Source organism: Myotis lucifugus, unplaced genomic scaffold (assembly GCF_000147115.1).
Source record: "Myotis lucifugus unplaced genomic scaffold, Myoluc2.0 scaffold_91, whole genome shotgun sequence".
NCBI lineage: Eukaryota > Metazoa > Chordata > Mammalia > Chiroptera > Vespertilionidae > Myotis > Myotis lucifugus.
Genome location: NW_005871139.1, coordinates 3,302,076 through 3,325,838, shown reverse-complemented (window position 1 = coordinate 3,325,838; position 23,763 = coordinate 3,302,076). Strand labels below are relative to the sequence as shown.

Below are 23,763 nucleotides of genomic sequence, written 5' to 3'. Positions count from 1 at the left end.
GCCCGCAACCCAGGCATGTGCCCTGACTGGGAATTAAACTGTGACCTCCTGGTTCATGGGTCAATGCTCGACCACTGAGCCACAACAGCTGGGCTACACCAAACTAAGTCATTACTAAGCCTGAGGAATAGAAACTTTAACTTTCTCCTTTTACATTTCTGTATTATTTGATATTTTAAACACTACTTTTGTAATTAAAAACAAAATGTAGAAAAATCTTCGTAATTTTCAAACTTCTTATGGTCACAGAAAAATATATTCAAATACTTTTCTATAAGATTTTAATTTCGACTTAAAGACTGTTTTCATAAACAGTGGCTTCCCATCTGTCTGGGTGGTTAAATACAGTTTTGCTTGGATACAGAGATAGACCTCAGAATCCTTCAAGGTTGTTTCAATCTCTGAATTTCCTATAAAGTAAGGTAAGCAATTAATCAGAAAAGCAGGGTTGTTTTTTTTCCTGACACCCAGCAGGCTGATGGTGTTATTGGACAAATTCCCCCAAATGAGGTGATGAGCCTTTTAGAAAATGGCTTCCCAGTACTCCTTGACTACTGTTTTCATTACTGAAAGACACACACAATCTCTCGTCCTCTCTAAATCTGTTCAACGAACCTGAACCAGGCAGCTCAGCTTCAGCCAAAGAGCCAGGGGAAGCCCCGAGGCAGCTGAGTTCTGCACCACTGCCACTTATAGTCTGGGATTCAGACTTGGGAGAACAAATACTGGAGAAATAAATCGCTCTGCTGTTATTAAATCATAGATGCTGGAGTGGGGATAGGGTGCAAGGGTCTGGCACCGATGCCACCTGCTACGTGCGGGAGCTCAATTATACGGTTACATTCACTACTCCTGTCGAGGGACAGGCAGGGAGGAGGGGTGCTGATATAACCTTTGGTTGCCTGGGAGAGCCGTTGGCAGCTGTGGTTTTTCTAAACTGGTAAGCTCTCCTTTGGAAAGTCATTCCCTATCCTATGAATCTTTCCCACAGGAACAGCTGCATTTGCTCATTCTGGCTCTTCACATTTTAATGTGGTTCTGAAGCTAAGCAGCGGACAGATGACTTAGGCATCAGACACCCTCATTTAAGCCCTGAACAAGCTGTCTCAGAGACTTCTACCACATGAGGCCCAAAGAAAAATAGATAATGAAATGAAGTCACTTGCCGCTGGGAAACAAATGTGGGAACATTTATGCAGTTGTTTTTATTTACTCAACTCTAAAGATTGACTGCGGCAATTTTTTGATGAGTAACACTTAGATTAACACTAATTACATAGCTATAAATTTGATTCAGGATAAGAATACGATTTAGAATGAGAATAATAACAACAAAAATCTTCAAACATTAAAGCAAAGAAATACTTTTCCCCCTCTTTTAACTTTAAATAAATGCTATTTTCCCATGGACTTCCCTAGACACGTTTGCAGTCTAAGGAAATTAAGGAAACAAAACTTTGGATATTTTGAAGAAACTGCAGGTTAAGCTATCATGCCAAGCGGGAGACTGAAACCCTGATCTGAGTGTCAATCTCAGGCACTTTGTGAGAGGCAGATTCTTAAATATTTCCTAGTCTTTTTTCCTTTTCACCAATTAAATTTTCCACTTCTCTGACTAATTCAGTGCAGTACACAATCCCCTCAGTGCCTCTCCTGGTTAAACTGTTGTTTAGAGGGAACCTGACAGGCATGTGTGGCTCCTCTTAGACTGGAAAGGCAGTAGGACTAGCTCCGACCCATCCACTCCTGAGAGCCTAACCGTGGGGGCTGCTGAGGACGGCTTCTGCGGGCAACTGAAAGGCCTGGTGCCCCGGGAAGAACACTGCTTACCCTTGGGAAACTTGGCCATCATTGCCCATGATTCCTGGTAGAAATGACCAATCAGAATGAATCCAAATCACGGGGAAAGGTCAAGGGAAAAAAAAGATTGCCCTCCAAAAATAAGGAGGAAAGAAATATTTAGAATGGTAAAAAAACTGATATGGGAAAACGTCTTTCTGTTATTAAATCTAACTATAAGTTTCCTAAAGTCCAGTTATCAAGTTGAATTATGTGGGATAAAGGAGAAAGGCCAATTGGAATTTCCCTCAAGAGTTCACAGCTGCAGGATGAGAGGTCCTGGGTTTGCGCTGGGGGAGTGGGCCCCTTTTGAATGAGGGCTTAGGTGGGCTGGGTTCCATGCTGGCTCCAGTTCCATTGCTCCCTGCAGAGAGCGCCTGGCCCCGTTCACTAGCATTTCCTGGTGCCTGGGGTTGTGAACTCTGATACCTGGAACCAGATGAATACCATGAGCTATTTCTGTAACGACCCATACTGTCATGTTGTCCTTGGTTCGTGGGGTCACTGAACTTTTGGCCTTGCGGCCTGCAGCCTTGTCCTCCTCGTCGGTTCCCCGGCAACACCTAAGGACGAAAGAATATGATGTCCAAAACACTCTGGCATTGTGGTACTCCATTTATTCCAGTTTAGTTAATGGGAGTATTCTGACAGCATAATTGTGGTAGTCCATACTCGGGACTCAGTGATCTCTCAAGATTCACAGAATTCTGCCTAATTCAACCTAGCCACTGCATCAGAAATGATCATTCTTTCACTATTTTTCCCTGCCTTTCACCCCTAGGCTCTTCTCCACTGAAGAGGAGTTCACTTTTCTTTAGCTGGGCACATGCTAAAGAAGGAAGAACATTCCTTGGGTTGTTACAAGCCCTCAATTGGGCAAGTATCTTATCACATGTCTGAGCTTTGCAGATAATAAATAATTTGTAAAGATAATGAACATTTGTTATAATAAAATAAACATCATTATGATCTGCTTTGCTATATAAACCATAGATTCAATCACACTGCTATGACATGCAGTACATTTTTACATTACAACCCAGGAAGTTTATGGCATGGGATTTAATTTTGTCTTCCAATTTCAATTCTGAAGAATTACTGACAGCACTGCTTTCAATTGCTCTTGTGTATCTTTTTCAAACCAAGGAAAAGAAACTATGGATTATGCTTCAACTTTCTAGTGTTCACTCCCTATGGAACCAAGTTCACACTCTCTCCGGTATATTCTATGTTGTACTTCTAAGGAGTTGCTGCTTCATTCTGGTGAACCTGCCACTGTGGTATTTATCTACCTTGAGATGGGTGCACAACTCCCACTGTGACTAATTACCAGGCGTTACTACCTACGACAGCTAGAATCACTGCCAACATCAGAAAGTCAGCAGTCTTGGCAACAGGAAATCTAAACTGGCTGGTGGTTTGGAACATACATACCAAATGCTTTCTCTGGAACTAACAGGCTGGAGGGATTCAAAATAGGTGTGGAATGGGAATAAAGAGAGGAAGGTAATGTACTGAACTGTCAGCACTTAAGCAGTGACAATCTATATATTTAAAAAAAAAAAGAAAAAAGAAAAAAATAAACTGTGCCCTAACCGGTTTGGCTCAGTGGATAGAGCGTCAGCCTGAGGACTGAAGGGTCCTGGGTTTGATTCCGGTCAAGGGCATGTACCTTGGTTGCAGGCACATCCCTAGTAGGGGGTGTGCAGGAGGCAGCTGATCGATGTTTCTCTCTCATTGATGTTTCTAGCTCTCTATCCCTCTCCCTTCCTCTCTGTAAAAAATCAATAAAATATTTTAAAAAATAAAATAAAAAATAAACTGTGAAAATCTGGTAGCTTTCTTCCTGACTAGCTCAGTGTGGAAGCCAGGTTACCTGGCGATGAGGCTGATAGGACCGGCCACTGGAGTCTGCTCTGCCTGCAGGAGTCTCTCCTGGTGCCGAGTTTTTCTTGTTAGTACTTGTAAGGCTGGGACCAGAGGCACAGGTGGAAGCAGCAGCAGCAGCAGCAGCAGGGGCATCACACAGGCTACTCAGGGACACAGATGTAACTGAGCTACATCGCGATCGGGTTGAATAGCTGTTCTTTGGATGGGACACTGAAACAAATATAAGAAATATGCGGTCATATGATGAAAGAGGATGAAGGGTAAGGTTTTCCCCATTTCACAAGAGCAATTTAAGATAAAAAACGCTTATACATAAAATGGGTAACAAAAAGGAAAATCTCCCTTCTGCCCTCTTCCTCCAAATTCCCACTGCTCTTAGAAATAAGCCAATAGTTCAAGACCAGAGTGACCTATCCCCCCACCAACTAGTGCCTTCCTGACACTTCCTACTACCTAAGGTCCTGGCTCTTCCTACTACCTAAACCTAGGAATAACAATATAAGCCATACATACAGTTCCTATGTGAGGAACACTCTAAAGTACAGACAAAGGAACACTACAAAGAAAGACAAAGGTAAAGAGTTAATCTTTTTAAAAAATTTTGAATGATGCACAGTATAACTAATCAAGATTAGTTAATATGAACAGAACTAGTCTTTACAACAAACATGTATCTTCCTAGGATTCTTTCGCAAAAATAATCCCAAACTTAAAATACCAATTTAGCTGAAAAATATTAACATTTTCAATTCGAATTTTGTCAGAATTCAATGGTTTAAAGCTCCCCATTAGATTTTTTTCTTGGTGTTAAGCCTGGACTAGTGCTGAGTTCACAATCACTGCCCTAGAGCCAACATTTCACTTTCATACTGAGATGGAAAGAACCAAGGAGCTGAGCTCAGGATTGGTGGCACACAAATTCTCACCTTAGAGGCACCACCCTCTTTGAAGCTATTGTTTTATCACCTATTGTATGCCAGGCAAGATAGGTATTATTATCTCCATTTTAGAGAGGAATAAAATGAGGTTCCAGAGGAATAAAATGAGTAGAGGCAAACTTGGTCTGACTCCAGAGCTCCATGCTCTTTATACTTCATATCATACACTCTCAACTCAACAGAGAATGGATGAAAAAAATGTTATTGCAAATTTAGGGAGCCCATCCTCAGTGCTCCAAGCATCTGCATCCACTGACTTCTTAAAGATCTCAGAGCTACTTTTCATAAAAACAAACAAAACACAAGAGGCACGAAAGAAGAATCAGAAGAGAAGCCAACCAGCACTTCAGTCTCTAATTAGTACAGTGGGTCTTCTCATCGCCATCTCCAGTGCCCGGAATCTCTTGCTATCTCACCTTGTCCAAATGAATCAATGTTCTTCTTTAGGGTCTCCACGTCACAGGTGAACCGGGCTACTCTTCCCAGATCCTCGTCATATTTACGTTCGCTAACAAAGTGCTGGAAAAAGGGCAAAGAAAAGCCTCCAGGTGAGACATGCAGTACACATGGGATCTACAGCTTGCTATGTATGAATGAAACAGAATTATTTTCAATTGAATTATTTTTATTGCTTCAAAGTTTGCTCAATGGCCACAATATTACCAATGCTGAGTGACTGACAAAATTCAGTCATTTTCTTCAAAGCCCAAAGAGAAGTCTATTTAGGAGCTTTATGAAATACTACATGATGGTCAAAGCCCACTAAGTATAATCACAAGAAACTGCAGAGAAAGGAGAAAGAATTTATAGAGGGCCACTTTCCGCTATTGGCTACTCTCCACATTGTTTCATTTTATACATTTTATATAGCTCACAGTTTATAAACAGAGGCAGCAGCAAAAAAACACTCTTAAGTTACAACAATGATTCCATTTAAATAGATGGTCTGGTTCTTTAGTAAAAACTTCCTTAGGAAACCCACTTCAACTCTTTGTAAAGTAGAATTTGTTAGTCCTTGAAATAGAAACAATTTCTTGAGATGGAAAATCATTCATGTGAAAAAGTCAACTTCACAAACGAGAAGTTTGTGCTGCATATAATTTAACCCTTTTAAGCTGACTGAGTTGAGAAGTAGTCAACCCCTTGGGTCAAAAACTAACTATACTACAGAGAGTGAGGGACTAAATACATGTTAGGAATAAAGTGTTTCTGAGGGTCTATTTCAATAAACAATTTCTAACGTAGCCTGGAATCACTTTAAGATGAAAAGGAGATGAAAAGAAAAGTTATAATTCTTCTAGATAAAATTCAGAAGAAATGAACTCCTTAGAGCAGTCTTGGGAGTGGTCTAATTCCACTTTGGATGTTCAAGGGGAAGAACTGAATGCATCAGAATCCTTGAGATGTGTCTAGCAGTGAAAGGGAAAGAAGAAATAAAAATTACCGCTGGCCTTTGAAGCCCTAAAGCTTCAGGGAAGCACACAAAGCTCTGTGACAAAGCCTTCAACATGTAATATCAGTCTGAGATTAAGTCTGAAACAAATTCTAGAGTTTGTTGAGCCAAAGACATAACAGGAATGACGGAAATAAAATGATCTGGAAATCAGACATTTAAATTGCATAGCACCCACTTCAGTACACTCAAAATGTGGAGAGAAACAGATCCTTAGTCAGCCTGCAGAAATATTTCTAGCAGCTTTTCAACCACGCGGGAAGGAGAACAGATGAAGGCTGTAAGAGCCAGAATTCTCATCTTAATTCCAAAGGGGTTTCCGGCTTCTCCCAGATAGTTGAATGAGACTGATTGGCATCACTATGAAGACGACTTTCTATAAAATTTAGTAACATAGTTTTAGTTAATCAGAAAATGGTAATTAAAAATTTGCATTGTTTTGCTATTTCACCCCAATAGAGTCTAAGTGGAAGAAGTGAGAGTAATAACATAACCTAGGGTTTGTGTAAAATACTGAATCAGAGTGATGACAAAGATACCTGTAAGGGCTTAGGTGATCTTCCATCTATGTTTTTATTTTACAAAGGCTGTTATATAGCCTCTGCAGCAAGTATTCCACTTAAATACAGCAATAAACCTCATGTATTCAGAAAGAACAGAAGTTAAGGGCTCAGGATTAGAGAAGGCCAACTCCCCTTGTCTATAAAGCTCATAGTTTATAAACAATTTTTTAGAACCCCAGTGTCTCCAACTATCAATGAATACCCTGACCTCTCTAAGGTTCCCATGCTTAGTTTCAGAAACACTGCTCTTTCTTTCTTTCGTTTCTTTCTTTCTTTTTTTGTTTTGTTAATCTTCATCCGAGGATATTTTTTTCCATTGATTTTTTGTTTTAAGAGGGGGGCAGGGGGGAGAGAGAGAGAAACATTGATGTGAGAGAGACATATGCATTTGTTTCTTCCTGCACATGCCCCAACTGGGGCTGGGGATTGAACCTACAATCCAAGTATGTGTCCTTGACCGGACTCAAACCCATGACCCTTCAGTGTGTGGTCCGACGCTCTAACCCAGTGGTTCTCAACCTTGGCTGCACATTAGAATCACTGGGAATCTTTTAAAATCCTGATTTCTGGGCCTCATCCTCCGGGAAATTCTGTTTCTTTATTATGGGGTGCGGCCACAACATTAGTAACAAAGAGACAGAATTTTCAGAGGATGAGGCTCAGAAATCAGGATTTTAAAAAGATTCCCAGGTGACTCTAATGTGCAGCCAAGGTTGAGAACCACTGCTCTAACCACTTAGAAACACTGGCCAGGGCAGAAACACTGTTCTTTAGCTAAGAATTTAAAAAGTACACGTGTTAAGAACCCTAAAGATACCACCAAAAAACTACTAGAACTGATAAATGAAACCAGTAAAGTAGTAGGAAACAAAATAAATATTCAGAAATCAGTTGCATTTTAATACACCAATAATGAACTAATAAAAAGGGAAACTAAGAAAACAATCCCATTTACAATTGCATCAAAAAAATAAAAATGCCCAGCCAGCGTGGCTCAGTGGTTGAGCGTTGACCTATGAACCAGATTCGATTCCCTGGTCAGGACATATGCCCAGGTTGCTGGCTCGATCCCGTGTGGGGTATGCAGGAAGCAGCCAATCAGTGATTCTCTCTCATCATTGATGTTTCTATCTCTCTAGCCTCCTCCCTTCTTCTCTGAAATCAATAAAACTATATTAAAAAATAATAAAATCAATAAAAATTAAATACCTAGGAATAAATTTAACCAAGGAGGTAAAAGACCTATACTTGGAAAATTATAAGACACCAAAGAAAGCCCCAACCGGTTGGCTCAGTGGACAGAGCATCGGCCTGTGGACTCAAAGGTCCCAGGTTCGATTCCGGTCAAGGGCATGTACCTTGGTTGCGGGCACATCCCCAGTGGGGAGTGTGCAGGAGGCAGCTGATCGATGTTTCTCTCTCATCGATGTTTCTAACTCTCTATCCCTCTCCCTTCCTCTCTGTAAAAAATCAATAAAAATATATTTTTAAAAAAAAGACACCAAAGAAAGAAATTGAAGAAGATACAAATATAGGGTGGGCAAAAGTAGTTTTATAATTGTTCATATGGAAAATACAATAATTAATAAATAATAATACAAGAATAAATTCTGTGTTTCTCCTACACACAACTGTAAATCTACTTTTGCCCCCCCCCCCTTAAAAATGGAAGCATATACTGTGTTTACGGGTAGGAAGAATTAACATCGTTAAGATGTCCATACTGCCCTACCCAGTTTGTTTCAGTGGTTAGAGTGTCAGCCCTTGGACTAAAGGGGTCACGAGTTCGAGTCCCATCAAGGGCATGGCATGTACCTTGGTTGCAGGCTTGATCCCTGGGCCCCATTGGTGCGTGCAGGAGGCAACCAATCGATATGTCTCTCTCACATTGATGTCTCTCTCTCTCCGTCCCTCTCTCCCCCCCCCCCCCTTCCTTCCACTCTCTCTAAAAATCAATGGAAAAATATCCTCAGGTGAGGATTAAAAACAAAACAAAACTGTGGAAGCTCCTCAAAAAGTTATAATGCAATTACCTTATGACCTAGTGATTCCACTTCTGGGTATATATCCAAAGAAACCCAAAACATGAATTCAAAAAGATTTATGCAATCCTATGTTCACTGCAGTGTTATTTACAATAGCTAAGACATGGAAGCAACCCAAATGCCCAGCAAAAGAGGAGTGGATAAAAAAGTTGTGGTAACCCTGGCCGGTTGCTCAGTGGTTAGAGCACTGGCCCTCAGACCAAAGGGTTGCAGGTTCGATTCCCGACCCCCGTCTGGATTCATGTGGGAGCCAACCAACTGATGTGTCTCTCTCGTGTCAATGTTTCTCTTTCTTTCCCCCACCTCCCCCACTTCTATTTTCTCTAAAAATCAATGGAAAAAATATTCTCCAGTGAGGGTTAAAAAAAAAAAAAGTTTTGGTACATACACAAAATGGAATTTACTCAATCATAAAAAAGAAGGAAATCTTGCCATTTGCAACAGAATGGATGGATCTAGAGCAGTGATGGCGAACCTTTTGAGCTCGGCGTGTCAGCATTTTGAAAAACCCTAACTTAACTCTGGTGCCGTGTCACATATAGAAATTTTTTGATATTTGCAACCATAGTAAAACAAAGACTTATATATATATTTTTAAATATATTTTATTGATTTTTTACAGAGAGGAAGGGAGAGAGAGAGAGAAAAAGAAGGAAATCTTGCCATTTGCAACAGAATGGATGGATCTAGAGCAGTGATGGCGAACCTTTTGAGCTCAACCGAGGTACATGCCCTTGGCCGGAATCGAACCCGGGACCCCTCAGTCCGCAGGCCGACACTCTATCCACTGAGCCAAACCGGTCTCGGCTAGACTTATATTTTTGATATTTATTTTATATACTTAAATGCCATTTAACAAAGAAAAATCAACCAAAAAAATGAGTTCGTGTGTCATAGGTTCGCCATCACTGATCTAGAGGGTATTATGCTAAGTGAAAGAAGTCAGACAGAGAAAGACAAGTATCATCTGATTTCACTTTCATGTGGAATCTAAAGAATAAAATGAACCAAAAAAAAACCAAAAAAAAAAACAGAAACAGATTCATAGATACAGAGAACAAACTGATGGTTGCCAGAGTGCAGAGGGGAGAGGAGAGAGGGCTTGGGGTTATAGATGAAAAAGGTGAAGGGATTAAGGAGTACATATTGGTAGTCCCCAAATAGCCATGGGGACGTAAAGTACAGCATAGAAAATATAGTCAATAATATTGTCATACTATGTATAATGCCACGTGGGTACTTGAAATGGGGGGGGGAGCTTGTAAATTATATGATTGTCAGCCACTATGTTATACACCTAAAACTAAAACTAAAATAAAATAATATTGCATGTCAACTATAACTGAAAAATAAAATTTAAAAAAATATGAGTGTTAAACACAAATAATCTTTACAGATTATAATTAACATCTCAAATTGCTCATTTTTCTCTATAAAATCAGAATCGACCAACCATTTAAATATTTACTGAACACTGTCCAACTGGTGTGACTCAGTGGTTGAATGTTGATCCATGCATCAAGAAGTCACAGGTTCAAGTCCCAGTCAGGACACATGCACAGGTTGTGGACTTGATCCCCGGTGGGGGCTGTGCAGGAGGCAGCTGATTGATGTTTCTCTCTCATCAATGTTTCTATCTTTCTCTCTCCCTCTCCCTTCTTTTCTCTCTAAAATCAATAATAAAACATATTTAATAATAGCCCTGGGCAGTGTGCTCAGTGGTTAGAGCACCAGCCTGCGCACCAAAGGGTTGCAGATTTGATTTCCAGTCAAGGACACATCCTGAGTCTTGGGTTCACTCCCTGCCCCTCCCCCTGTCGGGGTGCATGCAGGAGGCAACCAATCGATGTGTCTCTCTCACATTGATGTTTCTCTCTCTCTTTCTCCTTCTCTCCCTCCTTCCCTGCCTCTCTCTCTCTTCCACTCTCTCTGAAAAAGCAATGGGAAAAATATCCTCAGGTGGGGATGAACAAAATACATACATACATAAATTTATTGAATACCTATTATGTGCCAAGGTACTATGCTAGGCTGGAGAGACAGCAGTTTTGCCATTGTAAAGTTCACCAGCTAGTGAGAATAACAGATTAATCAAATGTACATGGAATATAACTGCTATGAAGGCACAAAATAGGAAGAAAATCAGGAAGGATGAGAAGTGACTATGTGCTGGGAGTGGCAGGGAGGGAAGAGTATTTTGGATAGATGAACGGCATGTGCAGTAGTCCTCCGGCAGGAAGGAGCAGGATGTGTCTGCAGAAAGGAAAAGTTAATATGGCTGGAAATGAGAACAAGGGGGCATGGTGTGAAAGGATGATGCTGGCAGAGCCAACTGCACAGTCCTACAGGCTGAGCTAAGGATTATAGTCTTTATCCTAAAGCAATGGAGCCCTGGTCCATGGCTCAATGGTTAGAGCTTTGCCCCATGCACTGAAGGGTCACAGGGTTCAATTCCCGGTCAAGGGCATGCATCTGGGTCGCAGGTTTGATCCCAGGCCCCAGTTGGAGCATGTTCAGGAGGCAACCAATTCATGTGTCTCTCTCACATCAATGTTTCAAAACAAATAATAAACGAAATGGAAAATTTGAAGCAGGTTACTGCAGTGTGAGGAACAGATTTGGAGGGATGGAGAGGGAGAATAGAATAGAATCAGTTATGAGGCTATTACAGCAGTCCAAGCAAGAGATAATAGTTACTTGATCATGACAGTGGTGGTGGAGATGAAGAGAAAAGGTCAGATCTGAGATTCAGTAGGAATTCAAATGGACAGGGTCTGCTGATAGATTTCATGCTGGAAAGGAGAAGTTTCCCAAAGTTTCCAGCTTAGAAAACTGGATAGATGACAGTATCACTACAGAGAAAGGGAACCTGGAAGAGGGCCAGGTTTTGAAAGGAAAGACCATGAGTTCAATATATTAGATATGGCCATGAATTATGGAGATTTGCTACTTTAGTCCCGGAGGGCAAGAAGAAAGGCAGAAAGAAGAAGGAAGTTTTACCTTGATATCAGCTCTGAGCTCAACCAACTGCTCTTCTGACATTCGAACGGCCACATCAGTCATCTTCTTTAGAAGTTCAGCTTTCTTTTGTCGGCTGAGCAAAATTTCCACTGTAGAGGAAAAATGAGTATAACTCTATGTTTTGGCTCAATAGGATAAAGAACTGGAAATATAGGCCTTGCTGTATGTATTTGAAGAGCCAAAGGTCCAGTTTCCACCTTCTTGAAGGACTCTAAAGGCAGTTATAGGTAAAGACTTCATGAAATAAAAGACACATAAATCATTTGTCATTTCTCTTTTTCCTCTTCCCAGGAAAATACATTTTTTATCAAGAAATATAAGTTAACGCCCTGGCTGGTGTGGCTCAGTTGGTTGGGCGTTGTCCCATGCACTGAAAGGTTGCCAGTTCAGTTCCCAGTCAGGGCACATTCCCAGGTTGTGGGTTCAATCCCAGGTGGGGGTCATAAAGGAGGCAGCCTTTCGATGTTTTGTTCTCACATTGATGTTTCTCTTCCTCTCCCTTCCTCTCTCTCTAAAATCAATTTAAGAAACTTTTAAAAGAATCATATAAGTTAAAAAAGAATATGCACACATGCTAAAAAAGACTTACCTAGAATAAAGAGCATGAAATGAAAAGTTAAAGTGTCTCTCCTACTTCTGACTTTGTGGTCCCCTCCTTAGAGGAAACCAGTTTATTTCTTATGTATACTTCCAAATATATTCTATGCATATATAACACATATCTCTCTTCCTTTTTTCTTCTCCTCACTCATGCGAGTGTATCATATACATGGTCCTCCCATTACCTTAGCTATTTTTTTAAAAATAGTTCATGGAAAACTACTTTTTAAAGATATTTTTAAAAATTGATTTCAGCCCTAACCGGTTTGGCTCAGTGGATAGAGCGTCAGCCTGCGGACTCAAGGGTCCCAGGTTCGATTCTGGTCAAGAACATGTACCTTGTTGTGGGCACATCCCCAGTGGGGAGTGTGCAGGAGGCAGCTGATCGATGTTTCTCTCTCATCGATGTTTCTAACTGTCTATCCCTCTCCCTTCCTCTCTGTAAAAAATCAATAAAATATATATATTTTTAAATTGATTTCAGAAAGGAAGGGAGGGAGAGATAGAAATATCAATGAGGAGAGAGAGTCATTGATTGGCTGCCTCCTGCATGCTCCCTAATGGGGATCGAGCCCACAACCCAGGCATGTGCCTTTGACCGGAACTGAACTGGGGACTCTTCAGTCCGCAGGCTGATGTTCTATCCACTGAGTCAAACCGGCTAGGGCTACCTTAGCTATTTTTATTTAATATATCGTGAGGTTCAATTCCTATTAATACATTGGATCTCCCTCACTGTTTAACAGCCACTTAGTAGTCTGATATATGGATATACCATAATAATTTATCAAGTTTCCCTAATGATGGATATTTAGGTTGTTTACAGCCTGTTAAGAAACATGTTTAGCATGCTCCCAGATGTGTAACTCAAATATGACTGAGAAGGACAACAAACAAACTAAAAACCTCTCAGAGTAGAGAACAGAGCCAACAGAGGGCACGGGCAAAAAAAATCCTCCTAGAAAGCAGAACCCGGGGCTGCTAGATAAACCAAGGAAATTTCTCTTCCACCAGGGCAGGGACTCTGCTATTCCTGTCCAGTAAGATTTGATTACTGCTTTTCCAAATGGGAATTTTTACTATAATTCTTACTATAATTATTTCTCTATCAGTATAATATTGGAGGAGGGGGCATTTAATTTTTGTTATAGTTTATGGGGCTCCACACAGCAGTGTGCCATATCCAGACCTGTTAAAAGATCTGAAATTCCCCAGAAGTCCTGAACTTTCAGCTGAGTATACTAAAACTAGATGATGCTTTGGAGGTGATGCCATTGACGAGGTGAGTGTATTCTCATTTGGGGAAAAAGAGAGATATTGGAGGATGGACTATAGCAAAGACTGTTAATGACTGCATATTCATTCTCCTGTTCTTCCTGCCAGAAGTCCAATCTTGTTGGGTATGAAACTATTTAGGCAAAATTCTATATTTCCTGACCCTGCTACAGACAAGACAGTCATGTGATACAGTCTGACCACTGAGATCTAAGCAGAACTCACAGGGCGAGGTTCACAGGAAAGCTCTTTAAAGGAGTCTTAGGCAGCATGTAACATTTTGCCCTTTCTTGACTGGTGCCTCTTTGACCATAAACACACACTAAGAATGTCTGGGTAGAATAGCGGTTCACAACCTGTGGGTCGCAACCCCTTTGGGGGTTGAACGACCCTTTCACAGGGGTCGCCTAAGACCATCGGAAAACACATATATAATTACATACTGTTTTTGTGATTAATCACTATGCTTTAATTATGTTCAATTTGTAACAATGAAAATACATCCTGCATATCAGATATTTACATTACGATTCATAACAGTAGCAAAATTACAGTTATGAAGTAGCAACAAAAATAATTTTATGGTTGGGGGTCACCACAACATGAAGAACTGTATTAAAGGGTTGTGACATTAGGAAGGTTGAGAACCACTGGGGTAGAAGGATAGAGAAGGCTGGGTCTCCCATGTCATTTTGGAGATTCCCTTCAACCCTAGATCACCTTTCATTTCACGAGAGAAAAATAAACTCACATTTATTTAGGCCACTCTGTTAACACGTAATCAAACTCAATTACCAACTGTTATACACAGAATCCTGTAATCTATTGAGAATTAGCCAAATTTATCTTAAAAAAATAGAATTTTCAAAGAGGTACATCAGGTATTACAGCAGGCTGAACCACTTTAGCAAGTTTTCTTAACCTGCTTGCCACATATATGCCACCCACAGGTTGCCCATACCCATGTCAGGTTAATCTGTAAGGACATACTTTCCCAATAAAGTAGAAACATGCCTACAAACACCAAGGACCAACAGCTACAAATGATCTATTGGTATGGCTCTCAAGATAAAAACTTGCTATTTGTATCAAATTCACTTTTTCTCAGCTCCAGATTCTAGGATTCTAAAATGGAGAAAACATGTTGAGTAAAGATTTCTACACATATCAGATTAACTTAGAGAACCTAATTATATGACTTTGAACAAGTCACATTTTTTCCAAATAACTAGTTTTTACATTTATGAAATGGAAAAAGGAAAAGGAAACCCTATCTCATGAAGTTTACATGAAGATGATATATCAGTAAAAAACCTCTGAATTGTAAAGTACTATGAACATATAAATTAATAAAACTATATAGTGTATTTAAAAAAAGCAGCACCTTATTGGTAGTATTGGTAAATGAGTAATTACATTAGTGTCACTGAGGACCAGGATTTTTAGCATGGGAGAAAGGAGACACAGATATAAAATTAATGAAGTTCAGTAAAACTATAGCTCTGAATTTGATAAAATAAGATTCATGAATTGATAACTGGTTGAAGCTGGGCGGTGGGGATTAATTATATTAGCCTCTCTATTTCAAATAGTAAGGACTATGTGTTCTTACTAGATTTATGTTATCTGAACCTTCATCTTAAAAAAAGAACACAGGCTTATGAATGGACTAAAACTGTCACATTTAGAAATTTCAGGATATATCACTCAATTTAAATGAAATCTTACCTCTGAAAAATAGTGGGTAACATCTCTGCTATATATTGAACTTTTCAGGTTAAAATGGATAAAAATTAAATTCAGCTCAGTGCTTCAAAGTTGCCTCCTCTGGTCCATGACCATTGACACAAATGATTTAATTGTGAGCCATCATCTTAACCCATTTCCATTCTTACCAGTTTAAAAGCAGGTTAAAACAAACAACCTTTGCCCAACAGGCATGGCTCAGTGGTTGCGCGTCGACCTATGAACCAGGTGGTCACGGTTTGATTCCTGGTCAGGGCACATACCTGGGTTTTGGCCTCAATCCCCATTGGGGGGTGTGTAGGAGGCAGCTAATCAATGATTCTCTCTCATCATTGATAGTTTCTAACTCTCACTTCCTCTCCCTTCCTCTCTGAAATCAATAAAAATATATTAAAAAAACAAAACATTATTTTTATTTATTTTTTATTCTCACCCAAGGATATTTTTCCATTGATTTCTAGAGAGAGTGGAAGGGAGGGAGGAGAGAGACAGAGAGAAACATCAATATGAGAGAGACACATTGACTGGATGCTTCATGCATGTGCCCCTACCGGGGCTAGGGAGCCTGCAACTGAAGTACATACATGCCCTTGACCAGGAATCAAACTCATAACCCTTTGGTCCATGGGCCAAACTCTAACCATTGAGCAACTGGCCAGGGTAAGAAACAACCTTCTTAATTACAAATTTGGCATTTGATGCATGAAAGTAAAACCTGCTGCTGAAAAGCCCCAAAGTAATGCCACTGTATAAGCTGCAGTTGACTTTCATACAGCTGTATTATTTTTAACTTATACTTATAGAAATTACCAAAAACAGATATCTGATTCTTCTGAATAAAACCCCACAAATTACCCAAGTTAGACTCTATTCCTCCAGAATCTATTTTATAAGCTTTCAAGGAACCCTAGTCAAGGTATCTTGAACCCTCAATCCATCGATTTTCCTCTACCCAAATGATTAGACACTGAGTAAAGACTGTTCTATAAACTGAGAAAAAAAAGTTCTGAGATAGCTAATGACATGAATGTATACACTAAATTGTAGGCAACGTGCAAGTCTCCTCTGATTGTGCCAAAGGAAATCTTCAATCACTGGAGAAAAATAGAATAAAATAATACTCCAGGCACCTGCAGGAGACTTTACTTTCCTAAATTGATGCTGTGGTGGAAGATGACACCATGATGAAGTCTCTTATACATTTAATTTTATATCCAAAATATTAAAGTTTGGAGATATTTTAAAAACAGGCTCTTGTAAAGTTGTTTTGCCTGAAAAAATTCATACATTAATGCAGTACAACTGCTCAAAATTGTTTAATTAAATATATAAACTATTGTGTTGACATTTATTGAGCTTTAGCTATAGGGGTTGAGAAGAAGGACTACTAACTGGTAATGGCTTTAATTAAAGATCAATCTTACTTGCTTCAGCTTTCACTTTGTCCATTTCAGCCAGCAATGCCACTTCTCGGTCCATTAAACTAAGAACGGATGACAAAGGGGGAAAAAAGGTTTGATCAGAAATTCGAAAGAGAGAAACTGCACATTGTAATAGTGGAGAAAGACTTACAGAGTTTGTTCACTAAAAGCATACTACAAAGTAAATACTGTATGAACCATAAGGAAATTGTGTTACCCTCAGTAAAGAATATTTTAAGGATTCTAATAAACAGAATTAATTCCCTTTTATTTCTATGTGTTACAGCACACCAGTAGATGGCAGTAGCAAGCTATCAAACATTTCTTGGTAAATTGTGCTAAAAGCAAAAAGTCCTTATGGAAATTACATATTTCCATATATGTGCTCACATATTTTGGTCCATGAAGTTGGACAGCTTTGGTTCTAATGCGTTTACCAGGCAGTGTCCCTGCGCAGACATGGTGAATTGATCCGTGATTAGGATTTGTAAACCTTCAACATTTTGCCACAGCTGCACTCGTCTCTACTGGCACTTTAATCTTTAGAATGAAGGGTAGTCACATGTGTGCAGGTTTCTGGTAAACATTTACTAGTAATCCAGGAAATATGGAATTAAGTTTTCTGGTAGTCTTTTTACAGAAAAAGAACATTAAATGGACAATTAGCACTTTCTCCATTGCAAATGTAATTGGCATGTATAGCTTTTCTATGTCCTTATAGAAGAGCTCAGATAGCAAGTAGGCTGTCCTAGTATTCCTTTACCATATCAATTTTGCTTAGTGGTAGGGAAAAAATACTAAAAATTTTAATATCTACACAACCATGAAATGTTCCAACTTTCTTCAAATTTGGAAATCAGAATGATTTCTCCTTATGAATGGGAATGAAAGGATCAATAAAAGTTCTACTCTTGTTTCTTGTTGTAAAACCAATCACACACGCACACTAATTCAATTTAGCTCAGCATGTAGTTATGTTAGCACAAAGTAGTTAATAAGGAGACTACAGTATGAAATATACAAAAAGTATAAGGCAGGGACTTTTCCTCAAAGAGCAAAATCCTTTATAGTGATGTGCCAGAGAACACAGGTTTGATAATCATATGCATGATGTTAATAAATAGACTTGTAATGGAACAAATGTGGTTGGCATATTAATCCAAAAGCACCAGACTGGAGAAAAGATATAACTACTGTGGGGTAGCAATACTTTGTTAGGAAAGCATTTCCCAAACCTTGGCAATATTTTGCTCCAAGAACTCTAGCAGCATTTGGAATACCTAAAAGGCAAAACAAAAGCACAACTGAGACAGGAGCTGCCGGGCCTGGAGTTTAACATTACTTCTCTTCTGTCACTAAATCACCATAAGATGCAGACACCATGTCCACCAAATGACAAATTTATCTCTGACAAAGCTTGTAAACTATTTATTAAAAGACTTCAGCAAACACCCTAGCCAGTTTGGCTCAGAAGATAGAGTGTTGGCCTGGGACAGAAGGGTCCACAGTTCAATTCCAGTCAAGGGCACATGCCTGGGTTGTGGGCTCAATTCCCAACTGGGGGTGTGCAAGAGGCAGCCAGTCCGACTATGATTCTCTTTCATCAATGTTTCTATCTCTCTCTCCCTCTCCCTTCCTCTCTGAAATCAATAAAAATATATTAGGGGGAAAAAAAGATTTCAGAAAACAAGTTAGCTTTTGTGATGTAGTTATGTTAATAACATTCATAATAATCTTTAAAAAATACATTATTTTGTTTATTTCAGAGAGGAAGGGAGAGGGAGGGAAACATCAATGATGAGAGAAAATCATTGATTGCCTCCTGCATGCCCCCTACTGGGTATCGAGCCCACAACCCGGGCATGTGCCTTTGACCAGAATCGAACCGGGTACCCTTCAGTTTGCAGGCTGACACTCTATCCTCTGAGCCAAACTGGCTAGGGCTCATAATAATCTTGATTAAGAAAAGTTGCCCTAACCGGTTTGGCTCAGCGGATAGAGCATTGGCCTGCGGACTCAAGGGTCCCAGGTTCGATTCCGGTCAAGGGCATGTACCTTGGTTGTGGGCACATCCCCAGTGGGGAGTGTGCAGGAGGCAGCTGATCGATGTTTCTCTCTCATCAATGTTTCTAACTCTCTATCCTTCTCCCTTTCTCTCTGTAAAAAATCAATAAAATATATTTTAAAAAAAAGAAGACTGTCACATGACCTTGCTTTTAGCAAGGAAAAAAAATAATCTGCACTATCACAATCAGACTGTTTTGTGGCATTTATGAGCTAGTATGTTGCAATGGTACTTTTATTTCCCCCTGAGAAAAAGCATCCACTTAAATAAACTTTGTTGCTTTATTGACTCATTGCCAATCATAAAAAATTTATAGGGCAGCATATGGACAACCATACAAGCACTCCATTAAAAAAATTAGTCTAACCCGGCTGGTGTGGCTCAGTGGTTGGCCATCGACCCATGAACCAAGAGGTTACTGGTTCAATTCCGGTCAGGGCACATGCTGGGATTGCAGGCTCAATCCCCAGTAGGGGACATTCAAGAGGCAGGATGATGCTGTTACTCTCTCATCAATGTTTCTATCTCTCTATCCCTCTTCCTTCTTCCTCTCTCTTTAAAAATTAATAAAAACATTAAAAAAAAAATTCTAGCCCTGGCCTGGTGGCTCAGTTGGTTAGAGTATCATCCTGTACACCAAAAAGTCACGGGTTTGATTCCCAGTCAGGGCACATACCTAGGTTGCGGGTTCAGTCTCCAATAGGGGCTCATACAAGAGGCAACCAATCAATGTTTCTCTCTCTCTTGAATCAATAAACATATCCACAGGTGAGGATTAAAAGTATTAGTTTGCATTTTTATGTCAAAAAATGTTGACAAGGAATAAGTACTTCTATTTTTTTTCCACGTTGCCATCTTTTTTTTATTTTAACTCCCACCCGAGGATATTTTTCTACTGATTTTTATTTACTTATTAGAGGCCTGGTGCACCAATTCATGCACATTGAAAGGAAATTAATTAGAAGAAATATTTTAATATTGCTATTCGCCCTTTCTCTATACTAGAACTGTCAACCAAATTCACGATGGACAATGACAGATTGAAACACATGCGTGCGATTGGCACCAAGAGCTTTATATGTATCGTGCATGTGCGAGTCAACTTAGCCTTTTATATATATACTAGAGGCCTGGTGCACAAAACTTTGTGCACTCGGGGGGTCCCTCATCCCCTCAGGGGATGTCCACCTGCTGGCTTAGGCCCGCTCCCCAGGAGATCGGGCCTAAGCTGGCAGTCAGACATCCCTCTGGGAGCCCGGGAGCCCTCAGGGGATGTCCACTTGCCAGCGGGGAGCAGGCCTAAGCTGCAGTTGGACATCCTTAGCACTGCTGAGGAGACGGGAGAGGCTCCCGTCACCACCGCTGTGCTGGCAGCCGTCAGCCTGGCTTGTGGCTGAGCAGAGCTCCCCCCTGTGGGAGCGCACTGACAACCAGGGGGCAGCTCCTGCATTGAGCGTCTGCCCCCTGGTGGTCAGTGTGTGTCATAGTGACCAGTCATTCCCAGTTGTTCTGCTGTTAGGGTCAATTTGCATATTACCCTTTTAGTATATAGGATAGAGGCCTGGTGCAAGGGTGGGGGCCAGCTGGTTTGCCTGAAGGGTGTCCCGGATCAGGGTGAGGGCCCCCCTGGGGTGCCTGGCCAGCCTGGGTGAGGGGCTGATGGCTGTTTGCAGGCTGGTCAAGCACCCCCCCCCCCGGGGACCCTCACCCATGGGGGTGTGGCCAGCCTGGGTGAGGGGCTGAGGGCTGTTTTCAGGATGGCCACACTCCCTTCAGGGTGGGAGTCCCCACTGGGTGGCTGGCCAGCCTGGGTGAGGGGCTGATGGTCGTTTTCAGGCTGGCCATGCCCCCCCCCCCCCGCCCCCGGCGACGGCGACTCAAGCTCCCAGCCTCTCCTTTTTTCTTTTTCTTTTTTTCAGCACCTCCTTGAGCCAAGGCCAGGGCGGGCTGGAAGCAGTTATCTGGGATTTATTTATCTTCTATAATTGAAACTTTGTAACCTTGAGCGGAGCCCAGGGCCGACCAGGGCAGGCGGGAAGCTTGGCTTCCTCCATCACCAGGGGCAACCCAAGCCTCCTGCTCACTCCAGCTCCGTGGCCGCCGCCATCTTAGTTGGGTTAATTTGCATACTCGCTCCTGATTGGCTGGTGGGCATGGCTTGTGGGTGTAGCGGAGTGGCAGAGTGATGGTTAATTTGCACCTTTCTCTTTTATTAGTGTAGATAGAATAAACTTGCTTAATTAGACCTGCTTTCTGATTTAGCTAAACTTTTTCCAGCCCAGTGAAGCACCTCAACTTCTCTTTCAGGTAATTGACAGCAACACAGCAGTAAATATCAACATGAAGCAGATTATTATTATAGGTCATGCAGGGAGAACAAAGGGTAAAATATTTAACTCTAGCAGTGTTTGACTATATTCTGCACAGTGAGTAAACCTGAAATCATTTTCAAGGTCCACCATTTCTTACTTCTTTTCAGTCAGGTCAAGTTTCTAAACTTTCTAAATCTCCATTTTCAGGCTAATAAAAAGAAAATAGGATTCTACCAAGTCTCCTATCTACCTAGTCCAGGACTCCTGTGAGGATCAAATGAGATGAGGCACGGGAAAACGCTTCACAGACATTTGGTTAAAGTGTGAAATGTTTGCACCTGGCTATAAAGCAAGTCGTGTTCCTGGGCTGAAGAAACTCCAAGGAAGCTAGTTGCTAGGGAGAGGAAGCCAGGTGTTGCTACATGACATCATTACCTGGCGCCCACAGCGACCATTTCAGGGCCACATTTTGCGCCATGGGGTCTCGACAGCGTCGGCTGCAATTTGGTGGGCTGTTGTTCTGGGGTGGTGGTGGGGCCTGTGTCACACTTGGGGGGAAGCCGAGTGATGCTTTGTGGGCACCAGGTCCATGGTGTCATTTATTGTTAAATGGCCTGTTGCTAGGGAGAGGAAGCTGGGTGTTGCTACGTGATGTCAGTACCGGGCGCTCACAGCCACCGTTTCCGGGCTGGGCTGGGTGTGGGCCACATTTTGAGCCATGGGGTCTCAGCAGTGTTAGCTGCTTTGGTGGGCTGTAGCTCTGGGGTGGTGGCAGGACCTGTGTCCCACTTGGGGAAAGTCAAGTGTTGCTTTGTTGGTGCCAGGTCCGCGGTGCCATTTCTCTGTAAATGGCCAGTGTGCATCAGGCAGCTCCTGAGTTGTCTGCCCACTGGTGGTCAGTGTGCATCATAGTGACCGGATGGAGAGACACTTAGCATATTAGCCTTTTATATATACAGATTTTTAATATTTTTTATTGATGTCAGAGAGGAAGGGAGAGGGAGAGAGAGATGGAAACATCAATGATGAGAGAGAATCATTGATTGGCTACCTCCTGCATGTCCCACACTGGGGATCAAGCCTGCACCTGGGCATGTGCCCTGCCAAGAATCAAACCCTGACCTCCTAGTTCATAGGTCGATGCTCAACCACTGAGACATGCCAGCTGGGTTCCATTGATTTTTAGAGAGTGGAAAGGAAGGAAAGAGAAAGAAACACTGATGTGAGAGAGACACATTGATTGGTTGTCTGAGCCTGCAACCGAGGTACATGCCCTTAATCGGAATCAAACCTGGGACCCTTCAGTCTGCAGGTTGACGCTCTATCCACTGAGCTAAATGGATTACGGCCATGTTGTCACCTATTGATAACATCTATTGAAATGTCCTGTGATGTCACCCAAGCATTAAACAGAGGAATCTACTGGTTGACTAAAGCTGTTGGGATAATTTCTTGGAGAAAAGATTGATGAATATTTGCAATTTTCCATTAAATTTTTCACAAGTCTTTAAAATACAAAAAGGAATAAATGTTCAAATACATATAGTGTAACTGCTTAACATTAAGCTTTTCATTGCTGAGATGTCCATTTCAAAGGCATCCATCTCTAATAAACACATTGCCAGCTACACAACTAGGTAAAAAAGCCAGGTTACCCCACCCATGAAGTTCCCCTTTTAGAAAACCTTGGGTGACCTAGATAACTGACCACTTGAATGACCCTGCTTTTCACTTTTGCACTTTAATTCCCACTCTTATTTTTAAATTCACCAATAAAGAGTGAACCTCAAAACCCTAGGCACCCCACACTTTACCCCAATAAAGGTAGAATCCTAGGTGTTCCCTCTTCCCACCCCCTCCTTTCTCTTTCTGCGACCTTGCTGTGTAGCCCTGGGAGTGCCCCTATCCTCCAGAACCTGTGAATAGTAAATCTGGTTTTTTCAAAGTTCCCAGATGTTGTTGCTGAGGTGTATCTTGCAGTCATAAGAACCACAAGGGCCAGTGCAGCCACAATATTGGCTCATTTGGGGGATTGCTACAGTAGTACGGGCCCAGGTGAGTGCCCCTAGGCATTCCTAACTGAGAGCATCACAACTGATAACCTGAGATCGACACAAAACATATAACCTTCTTATTAAAAGTACATCACAGCCCTAACCGGTTTGGCTCAGTGGATAGAGTGTCAGCCTGCGGACTGAAAGGTCCCAGGTTCGATTCCGGTCAAGGGCATGTACCTTGGTTGCGGGCACATCCCCAGTGGGAGGTGTGCAGGAGGCAGCTGATCGATGTTTCTCTCCCATCGATGTTTCTAACTCTCTATCCCTCTCCCTTCCTCTCTGTAAAAAATCAATAAAATATATTTTTTTTAAAAAAAGTACATCACAGAGCTTGGCAGGTGTGGCTCAGTGGTTGACCATCAATCTATGAACCAGGAGGTCACGGTTCAATTTCTTGGTCAGGGCACATGCTTGGGTGTGGGCTTGATCCCCAGTAGGAGGCAATGCAGGAGGCAGCTGATCAATGAATCTCTCTCATCATTGATGTTTCTATCCCTCTCTCCCTCTTCCCTTCCTCTCTGAAATCAATAAAAAATAT

The 23,763-nt window shown here is 41.3% G+C and overlaps 1 protein-coding gene across 3 annotated transcripts in view; it reads right to left on the bottom strand.

Moving 5' to 3' along the window:
* Positions 1-1,180: 1,180 nt before the first annotated feature.
* Positions 1,181-23,763, bottom strand: part of SPATS2 (spermatogenesis associated serine rich 2) — a 114,995-nt gene continuing 92,412 nt past the window's right edge. For all 3 annotated transcript variants that reach the window (XM_023756331.1, XM_014458211.2, XM_023756330.1), the window contains 5 exons: positions 16,795-16,853; positions 11,729-11,838; positions 5,084-5,186; positions 3,716-3,939; positions 1,181-2,402 (listed from right to left, as the gene is read on the bottom strand). In XM_023756331.1, the coding sequence (XP_023612099.1) occupies positions 2,088-2,402; positions 3,716-3,939; positions 5,084-5,186; positions 11,729-11,838; positions 16,795-16,853 (811 nt within the window). In that variant the 3' untranslated portion in view covers positions 1,181-2,087. The remainder of the gene's footprint in view (positions 2,403-3,715; positions 3,940-5,083; positions 5,187-11,728; positions 11,839-16,794; positions 16,854-23,763) is intronic.